Below are 21,772 nucleotides of genomic sequence, written 5' to 3'. Positions count from 1 at the left end.
TACAACTGGAAAGTTTGCTGTATGTAAGTGCTGCTGAAGTGGAGATTTCTCAGAGTCTGAGAAAAAAAAACATGTACAAATTACATCAAGGTATTAATGAGACCAATGCCAACAGGTACAGATGAGCTCTTCCATCTCTTGGTGTTACACCTGGGTAGCAGGTACCTGCGACCCGACGGCAGCAGCCTGGATTCACAGGACAAGGGGTGACTTGGGTCAGCGAGGATGGCTTTGGCCTTCTTTGTGATTCTAACCCTGTATAAAATGGAGGACTCTACAAAGTCAATTCCTGCAATTTTCCTGCACACCTCTTAATGATGCTGTTTAGTTGATGCTCATTTTTCAAATTAAGGGACCCAAACCAGCAGATAAAAGAGAACAAGTTAAAACAGTCTCAATAAAACAAGAATAAAAGATTGATCAACATCAAAACATTTCAACCCCTGAAAACAATACATTCGTTGGTGGGCCTCAACACAAACTGCATCTTTGTTGGCCCTTAAATGTCAAGTTATTAACACGCTTCCAGCATGTTCCAGCGGTGGAGGACTTGTTGGAGCGTGTGAACACAGCGTCTCTCTTTCATTCCTTCAACCAGCTTCTAGAAAAGCTAGGCTCATATCCAAACACCTGTAGATATTTGAGTCTTTGATAATGTTTAAAAATAGCTGTTTCTCCTTCTTATCAGATCTGCAGCCCTGCACAGAGCTGACCGTAAGCCGCAAACAGGCGAGAGGGTTAGGGTTAAACGTTGCCCGCCAATCAGAATCACTCAGGGGAGAAAACAATTCAATTCAAACAGGATCAACTCGTGGTCGTCGTTTGGAACTCGCCCAAAACGTCCAACAGGAAAGTCTTTTTTTCCGTTCAAACGTCGCCCGCCAATCAGAATCACTCAGGGGAGAAAACAAACGTGGAGATGAGCAGAACAGATCTGTACAGAGGTTTACTAACAACAAAAAGGTCTGACTCTTAGAATTATAATAACAAAATAACATTACATCATAATAAAAATTAAGAATATAAAATATACCACAAAGTACTCAAGTTAAAGTACTGATACTACAGTGTAGAAATAAGTAAAAGTACAAAAGTATCAGCATAAAAATACGTAAAATACCAAAAGTAAAAGTGTTGATTCTGTAGAATAATCAGTATGATATTACTGGTTTCTAATTACTGATGACTTTAATGTTGCAGCTAGTAATCTGTAATAATACATCATCATTTATTATCTGATTGTATTTAGTTTTAATAATCTGAATGTGTAAAGGAACTGAAGCTGTCAGATAAGCAGCGAGGTGGTTGCTGAATGCAGCTTTTGGAGACGATGATGAAGAGCATTACATGTCATTTAGCTGTTTGGAGCAGAATCTAATCCATTCAGGAAATTATTGGTGATCCCCACATTCTCCTCACTAACATCAGCTGATGATCCTGATTAGACTCAACTGTCTGGTTCTCTGACAGAAGGAGACTCTCTGTCTACACAGGACACAGAAACACTGAGGAACCATATGACACTCTGTGAATCCTAGGCACAAACTCTAACATGGGCCCACCCTGTAACCCAAACCCAAACCCAACCCCTAAACTGACACCAAACCCAGGATAGAGAGGCTGAGTGAATGTGGTGTTGAAGGTGTGGAGGTGGATCAGTGAGTCAGAGGAGACTGAGTAGAAGGACAGAGAGCCAGCAGGACAGTCCACATACACTGCTACTCTATCAGAGACAGAGGAGGAGGAGAGACGGAGGTCTGTTCTTCTCTTATTGTGACAGACAGAGTAACCATCATCAGAGCAGATCAGACTCCAGGACTGATCATTACATCCAAACTCACAGTCATCACTGTCTCCTCTCCTGCTGATTCCTCTGTAACTCACTGATATATCAACCTTTCCTCTCCTCTCAACCTCCCAGTAACAGCGACCAGTCAGACCATCTCTACACAGCAGCTGATGATAATAGTCAAACCTCTCTGGATGATCAGGATATCGCTGCTCCTCCCTCACATATGTCACCATCCTATTGTTGTAGGACAGTTTGAGGTATCTGTTCACTGTGTTTGTGTCGAAAATGAGTTCACAAGAATCTGACGGAGAGAAGGAGACACAACACAGCTGCAGTTATTAACCAATCAGCACTTCGATGATGACTTCAGAGGGTTGAATTAGTACTGAGCCCCGGAGGTGACATGGAGGAAAAAAAATAAAATACATGACTGGAGACAAACACTAATTTCGAGATCTCGAGTTTTTGACATGGAGAGAAAAAAGAAAAAAACAATCTTCCACGTAGTCCAGGACGACCTGTACGTCGCTTTCGTTGGAAAGTTCCATTGCCTTTACCGGTGGCCGGCAGACAGAGACGAGCTATTGCGGGGCAGCAGAGTCCATCTGCGGCTGCAGGAACTGGAGCTTATTGCCCGCTTCCTAGGAGCCAAAACTGACACCAAGCAGCTGGAGGCCCAGGCCGTACAGCTGGGCCCGCTGGAGGGAAGGGAAGCCCGGGAGAACCAGAACCAGGATTGAGCGGAGCGGACGGTCACAGCCTGCTGAAGTTTAAATCACAGGTTTCTTAAAGGGAGTCTGGTGGGACTCGGACTGTGGACGACGAAACATGACCGTGGGGCTGGCGCAGCAGCGAGGCGAAGCTGTGTTCCTCCCCGGGGGATGAGACGTTGTCGCCAGCCACGGAACTCTCCGCCTCCCGCTGCCACCGGAGCTCAGATTGCAGGTAGAAGGCGGCATATATACCATAAAACACATCCTCACCTGTGGCCGTAAAACGGGGCTGAAACTCGAGATCTCGACTTTTCTCGATAATTTTTTCCTCCATGTCACGTTATTTTTTTCTCTTTCGTTTTTTTTTTTTTCCTCTATGTCACCTCCGGGGCTCCGTAAATTACACACTTACACTTCCTCAGACCTGGTGTCAACCATCTGACTCCAGCAGGCTCCACCCTGAAAGGAGGAGAGGGGGGGTGGCATTACATCACTCTCACACATCATTATACACTGATGAAGGAACAGTCTGAAAGCTGGAGAAATACATCTCAAAGTCCTGTCCTGAGGTCAGGAGGTTCAAGGTTCAGTGTTAATGTGCATGGACCTTTCTCTGTAGAGATTAAAAAAGCCTGTAAAACATCAACCCTGCTGTCCACAGTCAATCTAGAAACATCATTTTTTTCAGGACAAACTGGGCTATTAGAATATTTGTGCTGCAGTGAGGTCACTTGAATGTAAAAAAAAGGTTGCAGGACCATAAAGACAAATAAATAAATAAAAGGGAATATGAATCTCACAGATATGTATTGATATGACAAACAGCAATAAAAGCTAAGCGAATCTGTCTAAAACACTTCTCATATGTATTGGTAGTCAAACTATGAAGAAATAAACATTATAACTTATACAGTTGACAAAATATCTAAATTGTTTCTAAAAAAAAAGTCCAGATGCTTTTGCCGTCATGACATTCTCAAAAACACCCCCGTGACGGCCTGAGTGTTAGCTTTTAGCTGGAAAAGACGGTAAGTCTCTAGCTCTTATGGCTGTAAAATTATTAAAATATGAAACGGAGATGCCATTTTTCGCTGTTTTTCGTCTTACGACAAGCTTGTGCGGATAGGGTTAAATACGCAAATTATGTATTATCTGGTTAAATATGCACTAATTTGCATACAGGAACAGAAATGTGAACATTAGATAAAGCCAGGTTCTAAATTGTATTAATTTTGTTGACATATTACAGTCAATTTTATTTATTGTATGCATCCAGTGGAGTAGCATTCCTAATTTCGCTGTATTGTAAAGTACAATGACAATAAAGGCTTTCAATTCAATTCAATTCAATTCAAAGGTTTTTATAGAGGGAAGTTTAGATACCTCCTTTTATCACTGCATGAATCAGAATATGGTGATTTTCGCCACACTGTTAGTTATAAAATGTAACAAATCAGGCTATGAATGACAAGTGAACAAACCCCTCAGTAAAACCCTTCAGAATATAGATAGGAGTGAAAGTGGAACGGTTGCTGTGTGAGTGCTGCTGAAGTGGAGATTTCTGACACAGAGTCTGAGAAATCTCATTTAGAGAAAACAGATATGGATCATAAAATATTAGACAACAACAAATATATTCATGTGTTTACAAGTTTTTTGAAATGTTACATTTAAATACGCAAATGAGGCATTATCAAATGCTAACTTTTGGTGAATTTAGGAGAAAGTGTAAACATAGTCTGAAAGAAGTCATGTATGGAAGCAAAATTGCCCAAAATCTCAAAATTGAAAAATGATGGTTTATCCTGGGGTGTCTTCCCCTAATGAAGAATGATCTGAGTTTGCATTAATAGGGTTGGGGGTAACCCTAAGGCCGGGTTCACACTGGCTGCATGGCGTGAGCTTGGCGTTTCTGTTGCGTGTCAGTTGTGTGGCGGCTGCGTGGCGTTTTCTATGTCTTTGCACACCAGAAACATGTTTGACGCAGCGCCGCTGCTGCTAGCCTTGTCTGTTTCACATAAACATAAACATAAATATATACTGATGAGATTACAGCAAAGACAACGTCAACAGTATTGACGGCAAAATACGCTACAGAATATTTCATTCTGTATTGGTAGGTGCAATATTTGAAAATTGATCATTATTTATTTTTTAAATTACATTTATATCTGCAAACATCAAAATGTCATTTATTAAAGGTATTTGTGTAAAAATGAAAAAAAAAAAATCTTATTCTATTTTGCCTGGAAACGCTTCCAACACGCTTATCACTCAAAATAATGCAAAAAATGCAAAAATAGGCATTGGTCCTATTTCTAGCATGCACGCATTTTCGGCGCGGCTCGAGCAGCACCTGAGACGTGCGTGTCACGCAGGCAGTGTTCAAGCTCTAACCTGTTAACATGGGAGCCGTAAAAAAAAGCAGATACGCCACGCTGCTGACACGCTCACGCCACGCACGCAATACTTGGCAATATGATAATGAATGAACTAAACATAGTTAATTAATTATCATATTGCCAACTTTCAGTGTGACGGCCACAGCAAATTGTATATCCGAATACAAAACAGATTTACTATGGTTTCTTAAGGCAAAATGTGGATGTTCATCATGGAGACATTAAAGGTATATTTCTGCATTAAAATGTCTAAAAACGTCTATACCTGTGTTATATAATTTGTTGAGTTGTGTACTTACCAAGGTTATTATAGTTTTGCATTTTTCATTCGTTTTTATTTTTATTTTGTTTTGACTTTTTGTTTTCAAATTCAGTTTAGTTTTAATTAGTTTTTAAAGCGGGTTTGCTAGTTTAGTTTATTTTTTATTTTTTGAAAATGCTTAGTTTTAGTTTAGTTTTTATTAGTTTTAGTCTTTTTTGTAATATGGGTTATTTGTCGGGGGATTCAAAAAGGTCAGAAAAAAGTATTGTGTAATAATAACTCAACAAAAACATCACACAATTTTAGAAATATGTATTCACAATGTATTCAACAATAACACCAGTACAGAATACGTAGCCTACATATGGTCAGAAATATGTAAACAGTCTACACAAGACGCCGCAGTATGTGCAAAATGTGTAAGTGACGTGTTCCAGGAAAACACCTAAATGGCCAACAGACTACAGAAGACATACATGAATGATGTGATAAATTGTCCACATATTTTACCACCTTCCACTGCAAGGCACTTGCTTTTATCTGACACAGACAGTCATAATCAAATAGGTGCCGGTTTCTTCCGACTTTCGGTACAGCTATGATGCCAGGCGAGGTGCATGGACTATGTTGTGTTCAATTTGACGTGGAATGTCAGGTTTTCTGGGTTCCCAGTCGGAAACTATACATGTCTACGGGAAATGTCATGGCCGGAAAGATATATAACGTTATTTGCTCTATGGAAGACATCAACGAAGACAAAAACTAAGGACATTTACTCGAAACAGACATTACAGTTTTAGTTTAGTTATCGTATTTTTGTAATGCCTTGTTTTTATTTTTATTTCAGTTAACGACAACGTTTTTTTCCCACCTAGTTTTCGTTATTTTGTTCGTTTTCGTTAACGATTATAACCTTGGTACTTACACTATCCCAAATGTTTCCGACAATGTTCAGACCCAAAGAAATCTGTTATTATATTTTAATGACACGGGACGTTTCATTTAGTCAGTGGCGTCAAAAAACCTTTGACCCCTCTAGTTACTGTAACTTCCGTCAAAACACGGGAGCCCAGACGATACGTTCGAGAGTAAATGTAAATCATACAATGTCACAGAGGAATGAGTATACATGTTTGATTTATTCATTTGTATTTTGTTTCTCTCTTTATAGAAACCACACTCACCATCACACTCACACTCACTCTCATAAGAAAGAGAAAGGAATAAACATAATAAGAACTATCGCTCAGCCCTTCATTTATCCTCTGGAATATTTGACCTTAAGTGGTGTTCTGGCCGACACACCTGAGTGAACCTGGTGATAAAACCAGAACTAGCACCTAGACTGAGCGTCTACCTATTACCTCCACAACAGCGATAGCAATGTGCTTTGTTTGGATGAAGCTTTAAGTTAATTTGACTCTTTAGCGGCTGGCTCTCTGCCTCGTAGTGTTACTACTCCACTGCTTGTTTGTCCGTCAGTTATTGTTGTAATTTTACCTGATGAATCATTTGTATTATTAATCTGAAACTGCAAAGTAACTAAAGCCATAACATAAATAGTGAAGTAAGACGTACAATAGGCTTGGTTGACATTCAATTGTGGTGGAGTAGAAATATAAAGAAGGAGAAAATGAAAAAGTACATTAAAAGTGTAATGAAGTACGTTATAGTTACTTTACACCACTGATAACAACGAATGCTAATATAACGTGTAGCAAGCCTAAACATTACAGACATGTTTTTATCTGTCAGATTCTGGCTCTGACCATGGCAACAGTGACTCACTTCAACGCAGCGTAAAAAACTCCTGAAAATAATGTCCATCTGGCAAACGTATCCGTCTCTGCAGTCATCTCAACCATCGAGTCCAGCAACAGGAAATAGCACTCACAGACCTTTTTCTGTGACAAAATGTTTCGCGATTCTTCAAAAAACGAAACACAACTAAATGTTGGGTTAAAATGCATTGTAACTCGCATTACTGAGATTGTAACGGGTATAATATTACCGACATTTTATTAGTAATGTGTTATATTACGGCGTTACAGCCAAAAAGAATACATCAGTGTCAGTGTTGAGAAGGATACTTTCAAAACATATTCTGTTACAGAATACAGAATACATGCCCAAAAATGTAATTTGTAACGTATTCCGTTATGTTAATCAATCTGAGTAACGTATCCTGAATACTTGGATTACTAACACATTGAATTGCATTTTAAAAGTGTAGGAATGCGGCCATCAAATACTGCTTACTAAACAGGTCTATTCTGGTGTGTTCTTCTGTTCCAACTGGCTGAATGTGTACCTGAACAAGCAGATAGATTTTTGTATTTGTAGTCCTGAACTGCATACTACAAAAATCTGACCGCAGTCTAAGCTACCACAAGGGCTTCTGGGAAATGCATGGAGTTGCCTTAATTTATTCAGAGTGAATAAACTCGTGAAACAGAGAAGTATCGTCATGTAACCCATTGATTTCTACAATGTAACTGTATTCTAAATACCAACTATTTAAATTGTAACTGTAACGGAATACAGTTACTCATAATTTGTATTCTGAATACATAACACCGGTACATATATTCCGTTACTCCTCAACACCGATTACTGTAATTCTGTTACTTTTGTAATGCGTTACTCCCAACACTGGTAATGAAATATTCATATTTCTCAAACAACAGTTTCTTTAAATGGCAGATATCTGTCCAAACTGCAGCGATCTTTAACAACGGGGAATTATCATTTAGTTGCCGGAGATGTTCTCCTTGGAGACCTCTTACGCAAATACCTCCTTTTTATGTTCATCCAGTGTTTATACCTGAGAGTGTCTAGTCTCCAGAGTGGATCCTTACGTCCAGCCGAGAGTAGCTTCACTCCTGAGTCTCCTGGATGATTGTAGCTCAGGTCTAGCTCTCTCAGATGGGAGGGGTTGTAGCTCAGAGCTGAGACCAGAGAAGAACAGCCTTCCTCTGAGATCAGACAGCCTGACAGACTGCAAACACACAGAACAACACAAGTCACATGATCTGAGGATACTGTGGGGTTACATTAACATTATCACTGATTCTTTCTACTCACAGTCAAACACCCAATAATGTCCATCAACAATTTGATTCCTGTCTGATATTTCAAGTACCAACAACAGAGTGAGAAGAAAACAACATAAAACATGTTCATGGAAAGAGATTGAAACTAAATAAACACAATTGTTTGAAATCATACAAGCAGAGACAATCTTAGGCATGTTACGAGTGTATCCATTAATGTAAATCAGGATTTAGGTGACCATCAGTTAAACAGGTTGATGAATCCTGACCTGAGAGTCTCCAGTTGACAGTGTGGACTCTGAAGTCCAGCCGACAGCAGCTTTCCTCCTGAATCCTGCAGGTTGTTATTACTCAGGTCTAGCTCTCTCAGACTAGAGGACTCAGAACTGAGAACTGAGGACAGAGCTTCACAGCTTCTCTCTGACAGGTGACAGACACTTAACCTAAAGAGACGATAATGAAGAAAAACGAATAAAGAAGTTGAAAAGACAGCAGATAAGATATGAGTCCAACTATCGCTGTAATTACAGAGCTTTTTTGGAGGCTTTGACCACTGGCAGCAGCCTCAGAAGAGCCTCCTCTGAAGCAGAGTATTTCTTCAGGTCAAACACATCCAGATCTTCGGATGACAGTAAGATGAAGACCAGAGCTGACCACTGAGCAGGAGACAGTCTATGTTTGGAGAGACTTCCTGAACTCAGGGCCTGTTGGATCTGCTCCATTAGAGATCGATCATTCAGTTCATTCAGACAGTGGAACAGATTGATGCTTCTCTCTGCAGACAGATTTGCATCCATCTTCTTCTTGATGTACTTGACTGTTTCCTGATCGGTCTGTGAACTATTTCCTGTCTGTGTCAGCAGGCCTCGTAGGAGATTCTGATTGGTCTGAAGAGAAAGACCGAGGAGGAAGCGGAGGAACAAGTCCAGGTGTCCATTTGGACTCTGTAAGGCTTTGTCCATAGCACTCTGATGGAGATGTTTTAGTTTTACTCTGAAGAATTTAGGCAGCCATGAGGATGTTTGTTCTTCTGACAGCAGGTTAACTCCAGTGTTGATGAATGTCAGATGGACATAAAGAGCAGCCAGAAACTCCTGAACACTCAGATGGATGAAGCTGAACACTGTGTCCTGGTACAGTCCTCCTCTCTCCTCTTTAAAGATCTGTGTGAACACTCCTGAGTACACTGAGGCTGCTGTGATATCAATGCCACACTCTGTCAGGTCTGATTCATAAAAGATCAGGTTGCCTTTCTGCAGCTGCTCAAAAGCCAGTTTTCCCAGAGACTCCATCATCTTCCTGCTCTCTGGACTCCAGTGTGGATCTGTCTCAGCTCCTCCATCATACTTGATGTTCTTCACTTTAGACTGAACCACCAGGAAGTGGATGTACATCTCAGTCAGGGTCTTGGGCAGCTGCCCTCCCCCTCTGGTCTTCAACACGTCCTCCAGGACTGTAGCAGTGATCCAGCAGAAGACTGGGATGTGGCACATGATGTGGAGGCTTCGTGATCTCTTGATGTGCGAGATGATTCTGCTGGCCTGCTCCTCATCTCTGAATCTCTTCCTGAAGTATTCCTCCTTCTGTGGGTTAGTGAACCCTCTGACCTCTGTTACCATGTCAACACACTCAGGAGGGATCTGATTGGCTGCTGCAGGTCGTGTGGTTATCCAGAGGTGAGCAGAGGGAAGCAGTTTCCCCCTGATGAGGTTTGTCAGCAGCACACCCACTGAGGTGGACTCTGTTACATCAGTCAGGGTCTCAGTGTTGAGGAAGTCCAGAGGAAGTCGACACTCATCCAGACCGTCAAAGATGAACACAACCGGGAACTCTTCAAACCTACAGATTCCTGCTTCTTTGGTTTCACTAAAGAACAAATGAACAAGTTCCACCAAGTTGTACTTTTTCTCTTTCAGCACATTCAGCTCTCTGAAAGTGAATGGAAATGTAAATTGGATGTCCTGGTTGGCTTTGCCTTCAGCCCAGTCCAGAGTGAACTTCTGTGTTAAGACTGTTTTCCCGATGCCAGCCACTCCCTTTGTCATCACTGTTCTGATTTGTTTATCTCTTCCAGGTGGGGTTTTAAAGATGTCTTCTCGTCTGATTGTTGTTTCTGGTCTGTCTGGTTTCCTGGATGCTGTTTCAATCTGTCTGACCTCATGTTCATCATTGACCTCTGCAGTCCCTCCTTCCATGATGTAGATCTCTGTGAACATCTGATTCAGAAGGGTTGGGTTTCCTGCTTTAGCGATCCCCTCAAACACACACTGGAACTTCTTGTTTAGGTTAGATTTCAGTTTACGCTTACAAACTCCAGAATGACTCCCTGTAAGAACACACAACAAAGAAGATCAATAAGTGATTTATAAGTTACATATGACAGATTACTTCCCCTAAAGATATAAATTCTCTTACTGCTCTGCAGACAGTCAGCCAGCTCGTCCTGCTGTCTTCTCCTCAGGAAGTGCAGTGTGATCTTTAGAAATGCCTCTCTGCTGCTCCTCCTCTGCTCTTCATTCTCACCATCCAACACCTCCTCACCCTCCCTCTGACACTCTGAGCATTCTGGGTAATCTGGACTCAGAACCTTCTTGATCTTATTCAACTCCTTCTTCACAAATGTTCCAATGTCGTCCTCCAGCAGCTGGAACAGAAGATTATATGAATCAAATAAAACTGAAATCATGGAAGCAAACATCAGATCCATGTTGGACAGACTGATAATCCTCTGGTCTATAAAGTGCACGAGATGATTGTGAACAAGATAGATGTAAAAGTAGTTGTTGTACATGTACAGACCATAAATATGGAGTCCAGGTGTGTTTGATGCTGCTGGGTAGACTGACCACTGGGAACCTCTGAGATCTCCTGATCCACTCTGTGGAGGAATCAGGAAGAATTAGCTCACATTATGTCTGTCCACACAGAGACACACACAAGGTAAAGGTCCTCTGACTTAAAGTGTTTATCACAACATAAATTATGTTAAATTGTTGGTCGTACTGCTGAGCCCACTGTGATTGAACAAACTTAGAGTGAACACAAAACAAGTGAATATTGGACCAAACCAAATTTCAAACAACAGAAAATATTGTGTGATGAAAACAACTGAATATTAGAACAAAGCATGAGTACACGGCAGAGTTTTGCTCTAAAACTGAGCTACAACACCAGAGAACAATGCCCCAAAGCTGAGCAGGTTGGAAAGATAATCAACAGTGTTTGATAAATCAGCCCAACTGGAAGGCAGCACAGTTTTAAATCCTCACCTTTGATCAACAGAGTGACGTCCATCTTTGAAGGTTATAATCAAATCCTTAGACCAGTCACTCTTCATGGACACACAGCTGGGTTCTGGTTCTTCCAGCTTTCTCCTGATAGAAACACATAAAAACTGAATATCATCTGCACTGACCCAGAACACTGTGCAACAATGGATTTTGGATACATTTCAAACTATATTTGCTCATTGTTTTGTCATGCCATGCAGGAGAACAGTGTTTTCACTGAAACACAAGAGTTTTAAAGGTACAGAGTGAATCCATGTGAAATACACAGGTGGGCTGCATCTTGTAGACCACTATCAGATATGCATGGAAAGGAGCAGGTTGCTTGTGGGTTGCCCCCTGCTGTTCTGCTATTCTTGGCAAGGCCACCTGCCCTAGTAAAGGATTATGGGTGGCCTGCTTGCTAAAGTCCAGTTCAGACCAAAGATTCTGGATGAGATGAGTTGAAACTTTCAGATACTTGCAATGCTCCGGTCTGCAGCGTTCTGAAAGCTGCCAGTTTACACCAATGACTGACAATTGAGAATCTGACACAAACACTGTTGTGTTTTTCTCAGTTTTAAATCCTCACCTTGGATCAATAGAGTGACGTCCATCTTTGAAGTCTATAGGTAAATCCTTAGACCAGTCAATCTTCATGGACACACAGCTGGGTTCAGGTTCAGGTCCAGGTCCAGGTCCAGGTCCAGGTCCAGGTTCAGGTCCAGGTTCAGGTTCAGGTTCAGGTCCAGGTCCAGCAGACTCAGGTGTGAGCTGCTGCTCTGGGCTTCAACACAACACAGACAGAGGTTGAGTGTGAATAATGGTGATGATAGTGGGAAATCATTTCCTGTGCATATTCTCTCATGTCATATGATGATAGTTGTCATTCTAGATATCATGGTAATGTCCTGTATGTACAGGTAACTTTAGACTGTAGTGAGAAAGGATGACAGCTGAACAGTGTTGGAATGTAACAAAGTACAAATACTTTGCTACTGTACTCAAGTAGAATTTTCACGTATCTGTACTTTACTTCGTTATTTATATTTCCGGAAACTTTCACTTTTACTCCACAACATTTCCTAAATAAAATGTATACTTTTACTCCACTACATTTCCCCGAAGCATCTTAGTTTTCGTTACTACAAAATAAAATCAGAAGAAATTTGTTCCACTGGAAGAAAGCAGGTTTGGTGAATCATTGCTCCTAGATTGCCGAGATAATGCTCCGTTTCAGTTGGTGATGTGATGCCTGTTTGTATCCAAGTGACAACCATAACATAACAACCATAGGCCAAAACTAAAGAAGAAGAAGAGGAAGTATAATGATTGATAGTGTCATGGAAGCACCTGGTGCAGGCTCTGCTACCATGGTAACAGACGATGAACACCCGGACAACAGTGGTGATGAAGATAACGTTAAAAACCTTTTGCCATAAAGTTCATAATAAACATTTTTTTTTTTACTTTTACTTCTAATACTTAATTACAGTAAATATACATTAAGACTTTTACTCAAGTACTATTCTAAAAGGAAACTTTAACTTCTACCAAAGTCATTTTCTGGTAAAATACTTGTACTTTTACTCAAGTATTGCTTTCAAGTACTTTATACAAGACTGCAGCTGGACATGTGTGAGTGAGACAGAGACGAGTTCATGTGTTCACCTCTGAGCTGGGACTACAGTGTGTCTTTAACTTTAGATGTGAGATGGACTGTGATTGGTCAACTCGTCCTGTGTGTTCATAGTCAATGTTTCAAGCAGCCTACTGTGGGGAGTAGCAACATGCTAGTTCAGTGACATTGGCTTTGCAAATAAACTCAGACATATTTTGGCTAAAATGACGGGGTTATCCGTTTGTAATTTGTCTATATGTCAGTAATGTTTTGAAATTAACACTTCACCAGCAAGCAGTTTGTGGGTGTTAAAGTTTGCTTGCTAACATAACATAAACTGTCTGGTAGACACCTCGCAAATAACCTCAGACTTATCACCCTCTAGCGTTATGGCGGTGAAATGCACTGCGATGCAAAGCAACCCCGACGCAGAACTCCGAAAGGGTTGAGACGCCGTAGGAGCGACGCCGTAGCTATGGTGTGGAGTTGACGCAGAAGCATAAAACAACCTTTAGTGAGAGAGAGGAACAATGGCCACGTTGCAGCACTCTCTCTCCCAGTATACTGAGTAAAGTACTTCATAGAAGATCATGAGTCTGTCTCATCATCACTACAAGTTTGTGTATTTCAGGTGGTGGAGTGATGTGAGTGCTGGACAGTTAGAGATGGTGGTCTCACCTCTGAGCTTTGTTCTGGCGGTCCTGTTCCCCACACAGAGTGGTTCCTCTGTCCTCACACTGATCCATGCTGCTGAACTCAGCCTCTCATCTGCAGAGGAAACAACATCATTTCTCATTGGCTGTCACTGTCATCACTGTCAGCTGAATGCATCATCAGCTGCTGTAGTTCTATCCTGGACGTTTATCAAAGACACCTCTGGAGCCTCAAAACGCTGAGAACATCGCTTTTAAAAATGCACGACAACAAAGAGACATTAATGTTGAACCAACAGAAATAAACTACAAAATTTGACAGTCACAACCAAACCTCAGATTTGTCAAGACGGCAGGCAAAATAATGGGAACACCTGCACCCTTCAACCCACAGTAGCTTTTTGATCAGGCAACAATCAGGCAGGCTAAGATCATTCTATCTGATAACTCTCACTTGTTTTCAGAGTTTGAGCTATTGAACTCAAGAAAGAGGTACAGGGTTCCTCTGTTCAAATATAACAGGTATAAGCACTCATTTGTCCCTCTCTCAGTTAAGCTCATTAATGAGCAGCAATGAACGTATGACCATGAATTAATGTATATCTGTGACTGAATGTATGTATGGATAATATGAATAGGAATGATTGTAAGGCATGTATGGTAGAACAGAAGAATGTAGGAAGGACGGTTTTTTATTGCACAAGTATTCTATAGAAAATGGTTATTTATAATTTGCACAGCTCTTTGAGTAGCCTCGATGTTTAATGTACATTTTTCTTCTAACTGTGTTAACCTTGTGCTTGTTGTGTGTCTCTGTTGTAACTCTTGCAGCAATTTCTCTCTGTGTCCAAAACGAATTTCTCCATGGGGAGACTAATAAAGATACTTTGACTTTTGACTTAAACTTTGATGTCAGATTGCAGGGACCCACGTTCCATTCAGCCCAAGATGATTTGTTCTGGGAGATGGGTCAATCCTAAACAGGATGCATAAGCAGATAAGAAGCTGGGTCCAGACTAGTTTAACACTCTCAGGTCTAAGCCATTTGTTCCCATCTTTGTTTTCCCTGGTCTCCTTGTGTAATAATGTGTGCAGTGCAAAAAACAACAAAAAATCCAAGATGGCAGCAAGATGGCAGCAAGCTCATTGTCTGCTCAAGTGTCTCTCTCTGGACTAATTCGTTTTAAATGAATTTTATTGTTTTTATTGTTTTAAAAGTTGCAGTTTAGTGTCTTTTTGGGTGGACATTAAAAGAGTTTAATTTAGCCTCCGCTTTACTTGATCCTGGGCTAACAAGCCTGAGTCACATCAACATCTGCCTGGAGCCTGGGCTAACAGGCCTGAGCCTGCCTCATCCATCTCCATCTGGAGCCTGGGCTAATAAGCCTGAGCCACATTTACCTCCGCCTGGAGGCTGGGTTAACAGGCTTGAGCCTGCCTCATCCATTTCCATCTGGAGCCTGGGCCAATAGGCCTGAGCCTGCCTCATCCTCCTCCATCTAGAGCCTGGGCTAACAGGCCTGAGCCTGCCTCATCCATCTCCATCTGGAGCCTGGGCTAATAAGCCTGAGCCACATTTACCTACGCCTGGAGGCTGGGTTAACAGGCTTGAACCTGCCTCATCCATTTCCATCTGGAGCCTGGGCCAATAGGCCTGAGCCTGCAACATTCACCTTTCGCCTAGAGCCTGGGCTAACAGGCCCGAGTCTGCTACATCCACCTTCATCTGGAGCCTGGATTAACAGGCCCGAAGCTTGCCATATCCACCTCCACCCGGAGCCTGGGTTATCAGGCCTGAGCCTGTTTCATCCACCTCCACCTGGGGTCTGGGCTAACAGAGCCTGTCACATTCACCTCCTGGAAAATAGCTACGGTTGTGCTACTCACAAACTGTTTCTGCTGATGTTTTTTAACATGAAGATTATGGCACTTTTAATAGTTTTATTATGTGTGTTGACCGTTTGGGACTTGGGACTAAGTAGTGCTCCTTGGGTAAGTACTGCTAATAATAAGCAGAGCATGTGTGGTATCTCCTATAGTGGCACTAAATCTGGTGCAGCAGGGCACCCTGAGCCTCCACTGTCTCATTTGGTTCTGGTCCTCAACTTCAAGCTGCCTGTGGTTGTACCTAAACTACAGGCCTTCCTTGCCTTGTACAATCTTTCTCTTTCACTTGATGAAAAGCAATGCTTGGCTTCAACATTTGACACGCGTGAGTCTGTTCCAAAATGTAGTGTGAAACGAAGATTGATGATTGTTCTACTTTTACTTATATCTGGAAATGTGCAACCAAACCCTGGACCTGAGCTGAAATGCGCCCAGACCCCTGCTGATTTCAAATCAATGCCTGGGTTAAAATTTGTTCATCTTAATGTGCGCAGTTTATTACCCAAGATGGACATGGTCAGAATTTGGGTGAAATCGACAGATGCAGATATTGTGATAATTTCTGAAACCTGGTTATCCAAATCTATTTCTAATGATGACATCGCCATACTTGGATACAACGTTCATCGTACAGATAGGCCCAAAAAAGGTGGTGGCGTAGCCATTTATGTAAAATCAAGATTTGGTGTATCAATTGTTCTATCTGAATCTATTTCTAAACAAATGGAGTTTTTGGCTTTGAACGTAGAAATAGTTAAGTCCCTGTCTATAACTGTTGCGGGGTGTTACAGGCCTCCATCTGCCATCAAGGAAGCATTACCATCCTTACAGTATCTTTTGTCAAAATTAAATTACAAGGAACTCTTATTGGCTGGAGATTTTAATTGGGATTGGCTAAATGCAGTTTCTGGTGAATTTAAATCCTTCTGTGACTCTATTAATCTAAGCCAGTTGGTCAACCTACCTACAAGGCCACATGTAAAGAGTCCAAATAGGTCTACCTTGATTGACCTAATCCTAACAAATGTCCCTCATAAGTTCTCATCAGTGGGTGTGTTCTGCAATGATTTGAGTGATCATTGTGTTGTTGCTACATGCAGGAACACTAAAATCCCCAAATGCAATCCCCGTATTATTTGCAAGAGAAATTTAAAAATATTTAATGAGCAAGCCTATCATCATGACCTAGCTTTGGTTAATTGGGGGCATTTGAGTTTGTTGCCAGATGTGGAACTGGCTTGGGCCTATTTCAAGGAGAGTTTTATGAAGATTGTAAATAAACATGCTCCTATTAGGAAATTTAGAGTCAAAGGTCGAGAGAACCCTTGGTTTTCTCCAGAATTGTCAGAGTCCATCCATCAGCGCAATGTGGTATGGGCCAAAGCCAGAAAAGGCAATTCTCCCTCTGATTGGTCTAATTTTAGGCATTTAAGAAATAAATGTACTTCTCTTATTAAGAAGGCTAAATCAGATTATTACTTATCTGTCACAACAGAAAACCTCAACAATCCACAGAAATTTTGGAAAGTGATAAAGTCTCTATCTGTAAATAGAAGACCTCAGGCTCTTCCAAAATATGTCTTAAAAAACTCTGTTCCTGTCTACGATAGGACCGAGGTCTTAAATAGCTTTAACAATCATTTCATAGCTTCTGGTTCTTTGTTTGACTCCACAGGAGTGGCCCCCGTGACTCCCTGCACAGAACCTCAAATGTCTTCTGGAGTGTATTTTAATTTTGTTCCTTTTACTGTGCAGGAAGTGCATAAAGCTCTTAAAGCATTAGATCACAGGAAATCAAACGGACCGGACTTGATAGAGCCCTACTTCTTGAAAATAGCAGCTGATTATGTAGCTCAACCTCTTATGGTCCTCTTTAATCTTTCAATCCAAAACAAAGAAATACCACTTGTTTGGAAGTCTGCTTTTGTTACCCCTTTATTAAAAGGAGGTGATCCAGCCTTTATGACTAACTACAGACCAATATCAAACTTGTGTGTTTTGTCAAAACTTCTTGAATCTCTTGTTTGTGATCAACTTAAGGAGTTCCTGTACTCTAGTGACCTACTCTCTACTGCTACTCTCTCTACTACTACTGCAATCCGGCTTCAGGAAAAAAACATAGCACCATCACAGCTGCTACAAAAGTGATAAATGATATACTTGTTGCTCTTGATAAAAAACAATATTGTGCTTCCCTTTTTATTGATTTGTCAAAAGCTTTTGACACTGTGGATCATGTTATTTTAAAGCATAGGCTTTTATGTCTGGGACTGTCTAATCATGTTGTTTCGTGGTTCACAAGTGACAGGACCCAGTGCATTAAATGTGATGGTCTGTGCTCCGATTTTTTGGATGTCCACAAGGGGGTGCCGCAGGGTTCTATATTAGGACCCCTCTTGTTCATCATGTATATTAATGATTTAGGACAAGATGTGTCTGACGCTAATATGCATTTTTATGCTGATGACACAATAATTTACTGTTTTGGACAGAACCCTGTTAAAGCTGTAGAATATCTGCAGAAAGCTTTTGACGTGGTCCAGCATACACTTATCCAGCTAAAACTGGTCCTTAACGCTGAAAAGACCAAACTAATGTTGTTTTCAAACAATAAGAAGGTCCCTCAATCTATCCCCTTTGTGTCCACTCTTGAGGGAAATGTCATAGAGATGGTTCACACCTACAAGTACCTTGGTATCTTGTTTGATGACTCCCTGACTTTTAAGCCCCATATAGACAATCTTGTGAAAATGCTTAAACTAAAATTGGCCTTTTTCTTTCGAAATAAATTTTGTTTTTCTTTTGAGGCAAAAAAGCGCCTTGTTAATGCAACATTTTTATCTATTTTAGACTATGGAGACCTGTTGTACATGAATGCTTCTGCCAAATGTCTCCACAAGATTGATATTGCATATCACGCTTCTCTGCGGTTCATTACTAATTGCAAGGTCTTGACCCATCACTGTGAACTGTATTCCCGAGTGGGATGGCCTTCTTTGTCCTCCAGGAGGCTGGGTCACTGGTATACTTTCATTTATAAGGCCATGCTTGGTCTTTTGCCTTCCTACATCTGTAATTTAATCTCACGGAGGAGTGTTGGCTCTCACTGTTTGCGTTCGAATGATCTTTTGTTGCTCGCTGTTCCACTTGCCCGTACAGAATTGGGAAAAAGGGCTTTTGTTCACTCAGCCCCCCACACATGGAACATGTTGCAAAAAGACTGGAAATTGACTGAATTACTTTCATTGAACGCTTTTAAGTCCAGATTGAGAGCATTTGAGTCGATTCTTTGTAATTGTTTTTCATAATGTATATGTAATAGTATTGTATGTTTATAACTTTGTTGCTGCTTCTTGGCCAGGACTCCCTTGAAAAAGAGGTTTTTAATCTCAATGGGACTTTTTTCCTGGTAAAATAAAGGTTAAATAAAAAAAAATAAAAATAATGGTTGGAGAATTTCAACCCTGTGATGCAACCATCAAGTTCTAGACATCTTGTCTTTCAGGAGAACCTGGGCTATCAGTATATGCTGCAGGGATGTACCATGAATGTAGAAACTGTTATATGACTAAAGAGACAAAAGAAAGACTAAACAGACATGTATTGAAATCACACAGAGAACAATAATGGCAGTTCCTTATGGCAGTTTGGCTTTTGAAAAGAGTTCTTCTAGGTGTTGGCAATCAGGGAAATTGCAATAGAAATACACTTTGGAACTAACACAAATATACAACTATTTAAATTAAAGTCCATACGCTTTTATCCAAAAAAATTAGTTCTGTGACCTCTAATGTATTATCTGTCTGCTATAAGACATCAGTCAGCCAATCAGACTCATTTCAGCCTCCAGGCCTCCAGGGGCCTCCTGGCCTCTCTGGACTCGTCCTCCAACACTCAATACAAGTCCCTCCCGCTTGGCTTATCTTATTGGCTGAGCAAACACTCTTTCCTCTGATAAAAGTGCATGTGATTGGTCAGTAGACCAATCAGTCAGCCGCCATCTTGGCTCTTGCACAGGTCTGCATCGGAAACAGCAGAATATTGTATTTTCATCCAGAAAGATGACTAAATAGCAGTTCAATTGTGGATTAATCTCTCTGGAATTACTCATGGAAAGTAATATATATTTCACAATTTGTTAATTCTTTCTTCAGATATTAACTGACTCAACTAGCTAAAAAAAGATGTTTTCATTTGCAGATTAGTGGTCCATCCAAACATTCATTAGTTATCAGATAGAAAGCTCCACAGCTGGATGTCACTAAAAACATTACACACACACACACACACACACACACACACACACACTAGTTATCAGATAGAGAGCTTCACAGCTGTATGTCACTAAAAACATTAACTTCCTGCCAGCCAACATATTTTAATTTCATCTTAACCTAATGTTGATTGTATTTATTGAATTTCTATTTGCTTGATCTGTGTAGAATGAGCTGATATATCTTCACATTTGGTGTATGTAAATACCTGCACTCGGTCTCTGCGTTCCTCTCCCAGAAATCCAGCCAACACGGCGGAGGATCTTTGTGCAGTTGGACAGTTTGAGTCTCCAGTCAGAGTTGTGTTAGTTTCTCTGCAGCTTTCTGCTCTCAAACTGAACTACCAGAAAGGTAAATTACATTACCTTCAGCTGGAGCTTCAGACGGAGGAAACTAACTGAGACACAAGCTGTGTGGAAGTGAAAGTCAACTTTAAAAAGGAAACAAGTCACATGATAATAAAGATGAGCTGGGGCACGTTCAGCCCTGACAAGACGGAGCAAGCCCTTTATTTACACTTTCTTTTTTCTTTTTTTATTTCTTTATTCAGAGTTCAGATATACAAACAAACAAACAAACAAGACACATTTACAAATCCACTTCAGATATAGAGAGAGAATTTTGCCTCAGGTCGAGCATAGAAACCAAACATAGGAGCCTCTACATGACTAATTAACATAAACAAGAAAATACAATCAGAGAAAAGAAATACAAATTAACTTAAGAGTTTTGGGTTAAGAAATCAATTTAAGGCCTTTTTTGTCCTTCACCTGTTTCAATGACTTCCACAAAAGATTGAAGTCATTCTTCTAATGGATCAGGGTCTCAAAATATCTACATTTATGGATCAAATGTTTCCCCACACACACACACACACACACACACACACACACACACACACACACACAGACACACACACACACACACACACACACACACACACACACACACACACAGACACACAGACACACAGACACACAGACTCTCTAAGCAATCAGCTGAAAAAGAAACATATCTGCATCACAAGATGGGAGGAAGTGAAAATAAAAAGCTGCTGTCAGACACACACATACACACACACTCACACAGACAGACACACACACACACACACACACACACACACACAAACACACACACACACAGAAGTTTGCTTGGAAAAAGTTACTACTTTGTTTAAACCTGCGGAGCTGGAGAGAAATCTGAAGCGACCATAATCCGGGTCACGTGACCTCCTAAGTAATGTTTTCAATGCTGAACTGTTTTTACATTGTGGTATTAGTATTGCTATTAGTTTTACTGCACATTAGAAATGACTGAGAATCAAATCAACACAAGTTATTCTGCCACTGGCAGGACCTGGTGGCTAACTGTTAGCACAGAGCTGAGCTCTTCTCAACACAAACTGCAGCTTTTCACACACAAACACCTGAATTTCTGTGTTTAACAGATTGATAAAACTAACATGAGATCAGAGATCAGCTGAGAGTCGCTCAACACTGAAAAGTCTCACTTACCAAAAGTTGAACATGGAGAAACATCTGCGTCTCAACACGGGACAAAGTGAACTAACTGGAGAGATGGACTTTGACCTTTAATCTCCCTTATAAAAATATGTCTACGGAGCTCAAGTTACAGCTCTTTATGAGACATTATAAACACTAGAAACACGCGCGCTCATAAAACGAGTTGATTATATCTAATAATACATACTTAATAATGATATTATCTATACAAACTAGAACTTCCAGAATGAATTACAGATATTAAGATTAATGATGATCAGACGAGTAAACTGCAGCTGAGAGTAGAGGAGTGTGCGGTTGCCTTGGTAACGTTAGTAGAAATGTCT

At 40.7% G+C, this 21,772-nt stretch overlaps 1 protein-coding gene and 1 pseudogene across 1 annotated transcript; both read right to left on the bottom strand.

Moving 5' to 3' along the window:
* Nucleotides 1-1,169: 1,169 nt before the first annotated feature.
* Nucleotides 1,170-21,772, bottom strand: part of LOC116035217 — a 34,815-nt pseudogene continuing 14,212 nt past the window's right edge.
* Nucleotides 10,956-21,514, bottom strand: LOC118495804 (procyclic form-specific polypeptide B1-alpha-like). Its single transcript, XM_036005004.1, has 6 exons — nt 21,438-21,514; nt 20,289-20,332; nt 13,788-13,877; nt 12,081-12,275; nt 11,492-11,596; nt 10,956-11,100 (listed from the first exon to the last, which is right to left on the bottom strand). Exons 3-6 carry the CDS (start codon nt 13,853-13,855, stop codon nt 10,956-10,958), a joined length of 513 nt encoding a protein of 170 aa, XP_035860897.1. The 5' UTR covers nt 13,856-13,877; nt 20,289-20,332; nt 21,438-21,514.

This window comes from Sander lucioperca, chromosome 1 (genome assembly GCF_008315115.2).
Source record: "Sander lucioperca isolate FBNREF2018 chromosome 1, SLUC_FBN_1.2, whole genome shotgun sequence".
NCBI classification, from domain to species: Eukaryota; Metazoa; Chordata; class Actinopteri; order Perciformes; family Percidae; genus Sander; species Sander lucioperca.
This window is presented reverse-complemented; position numbering and strand designations above follow the sequence as displayed.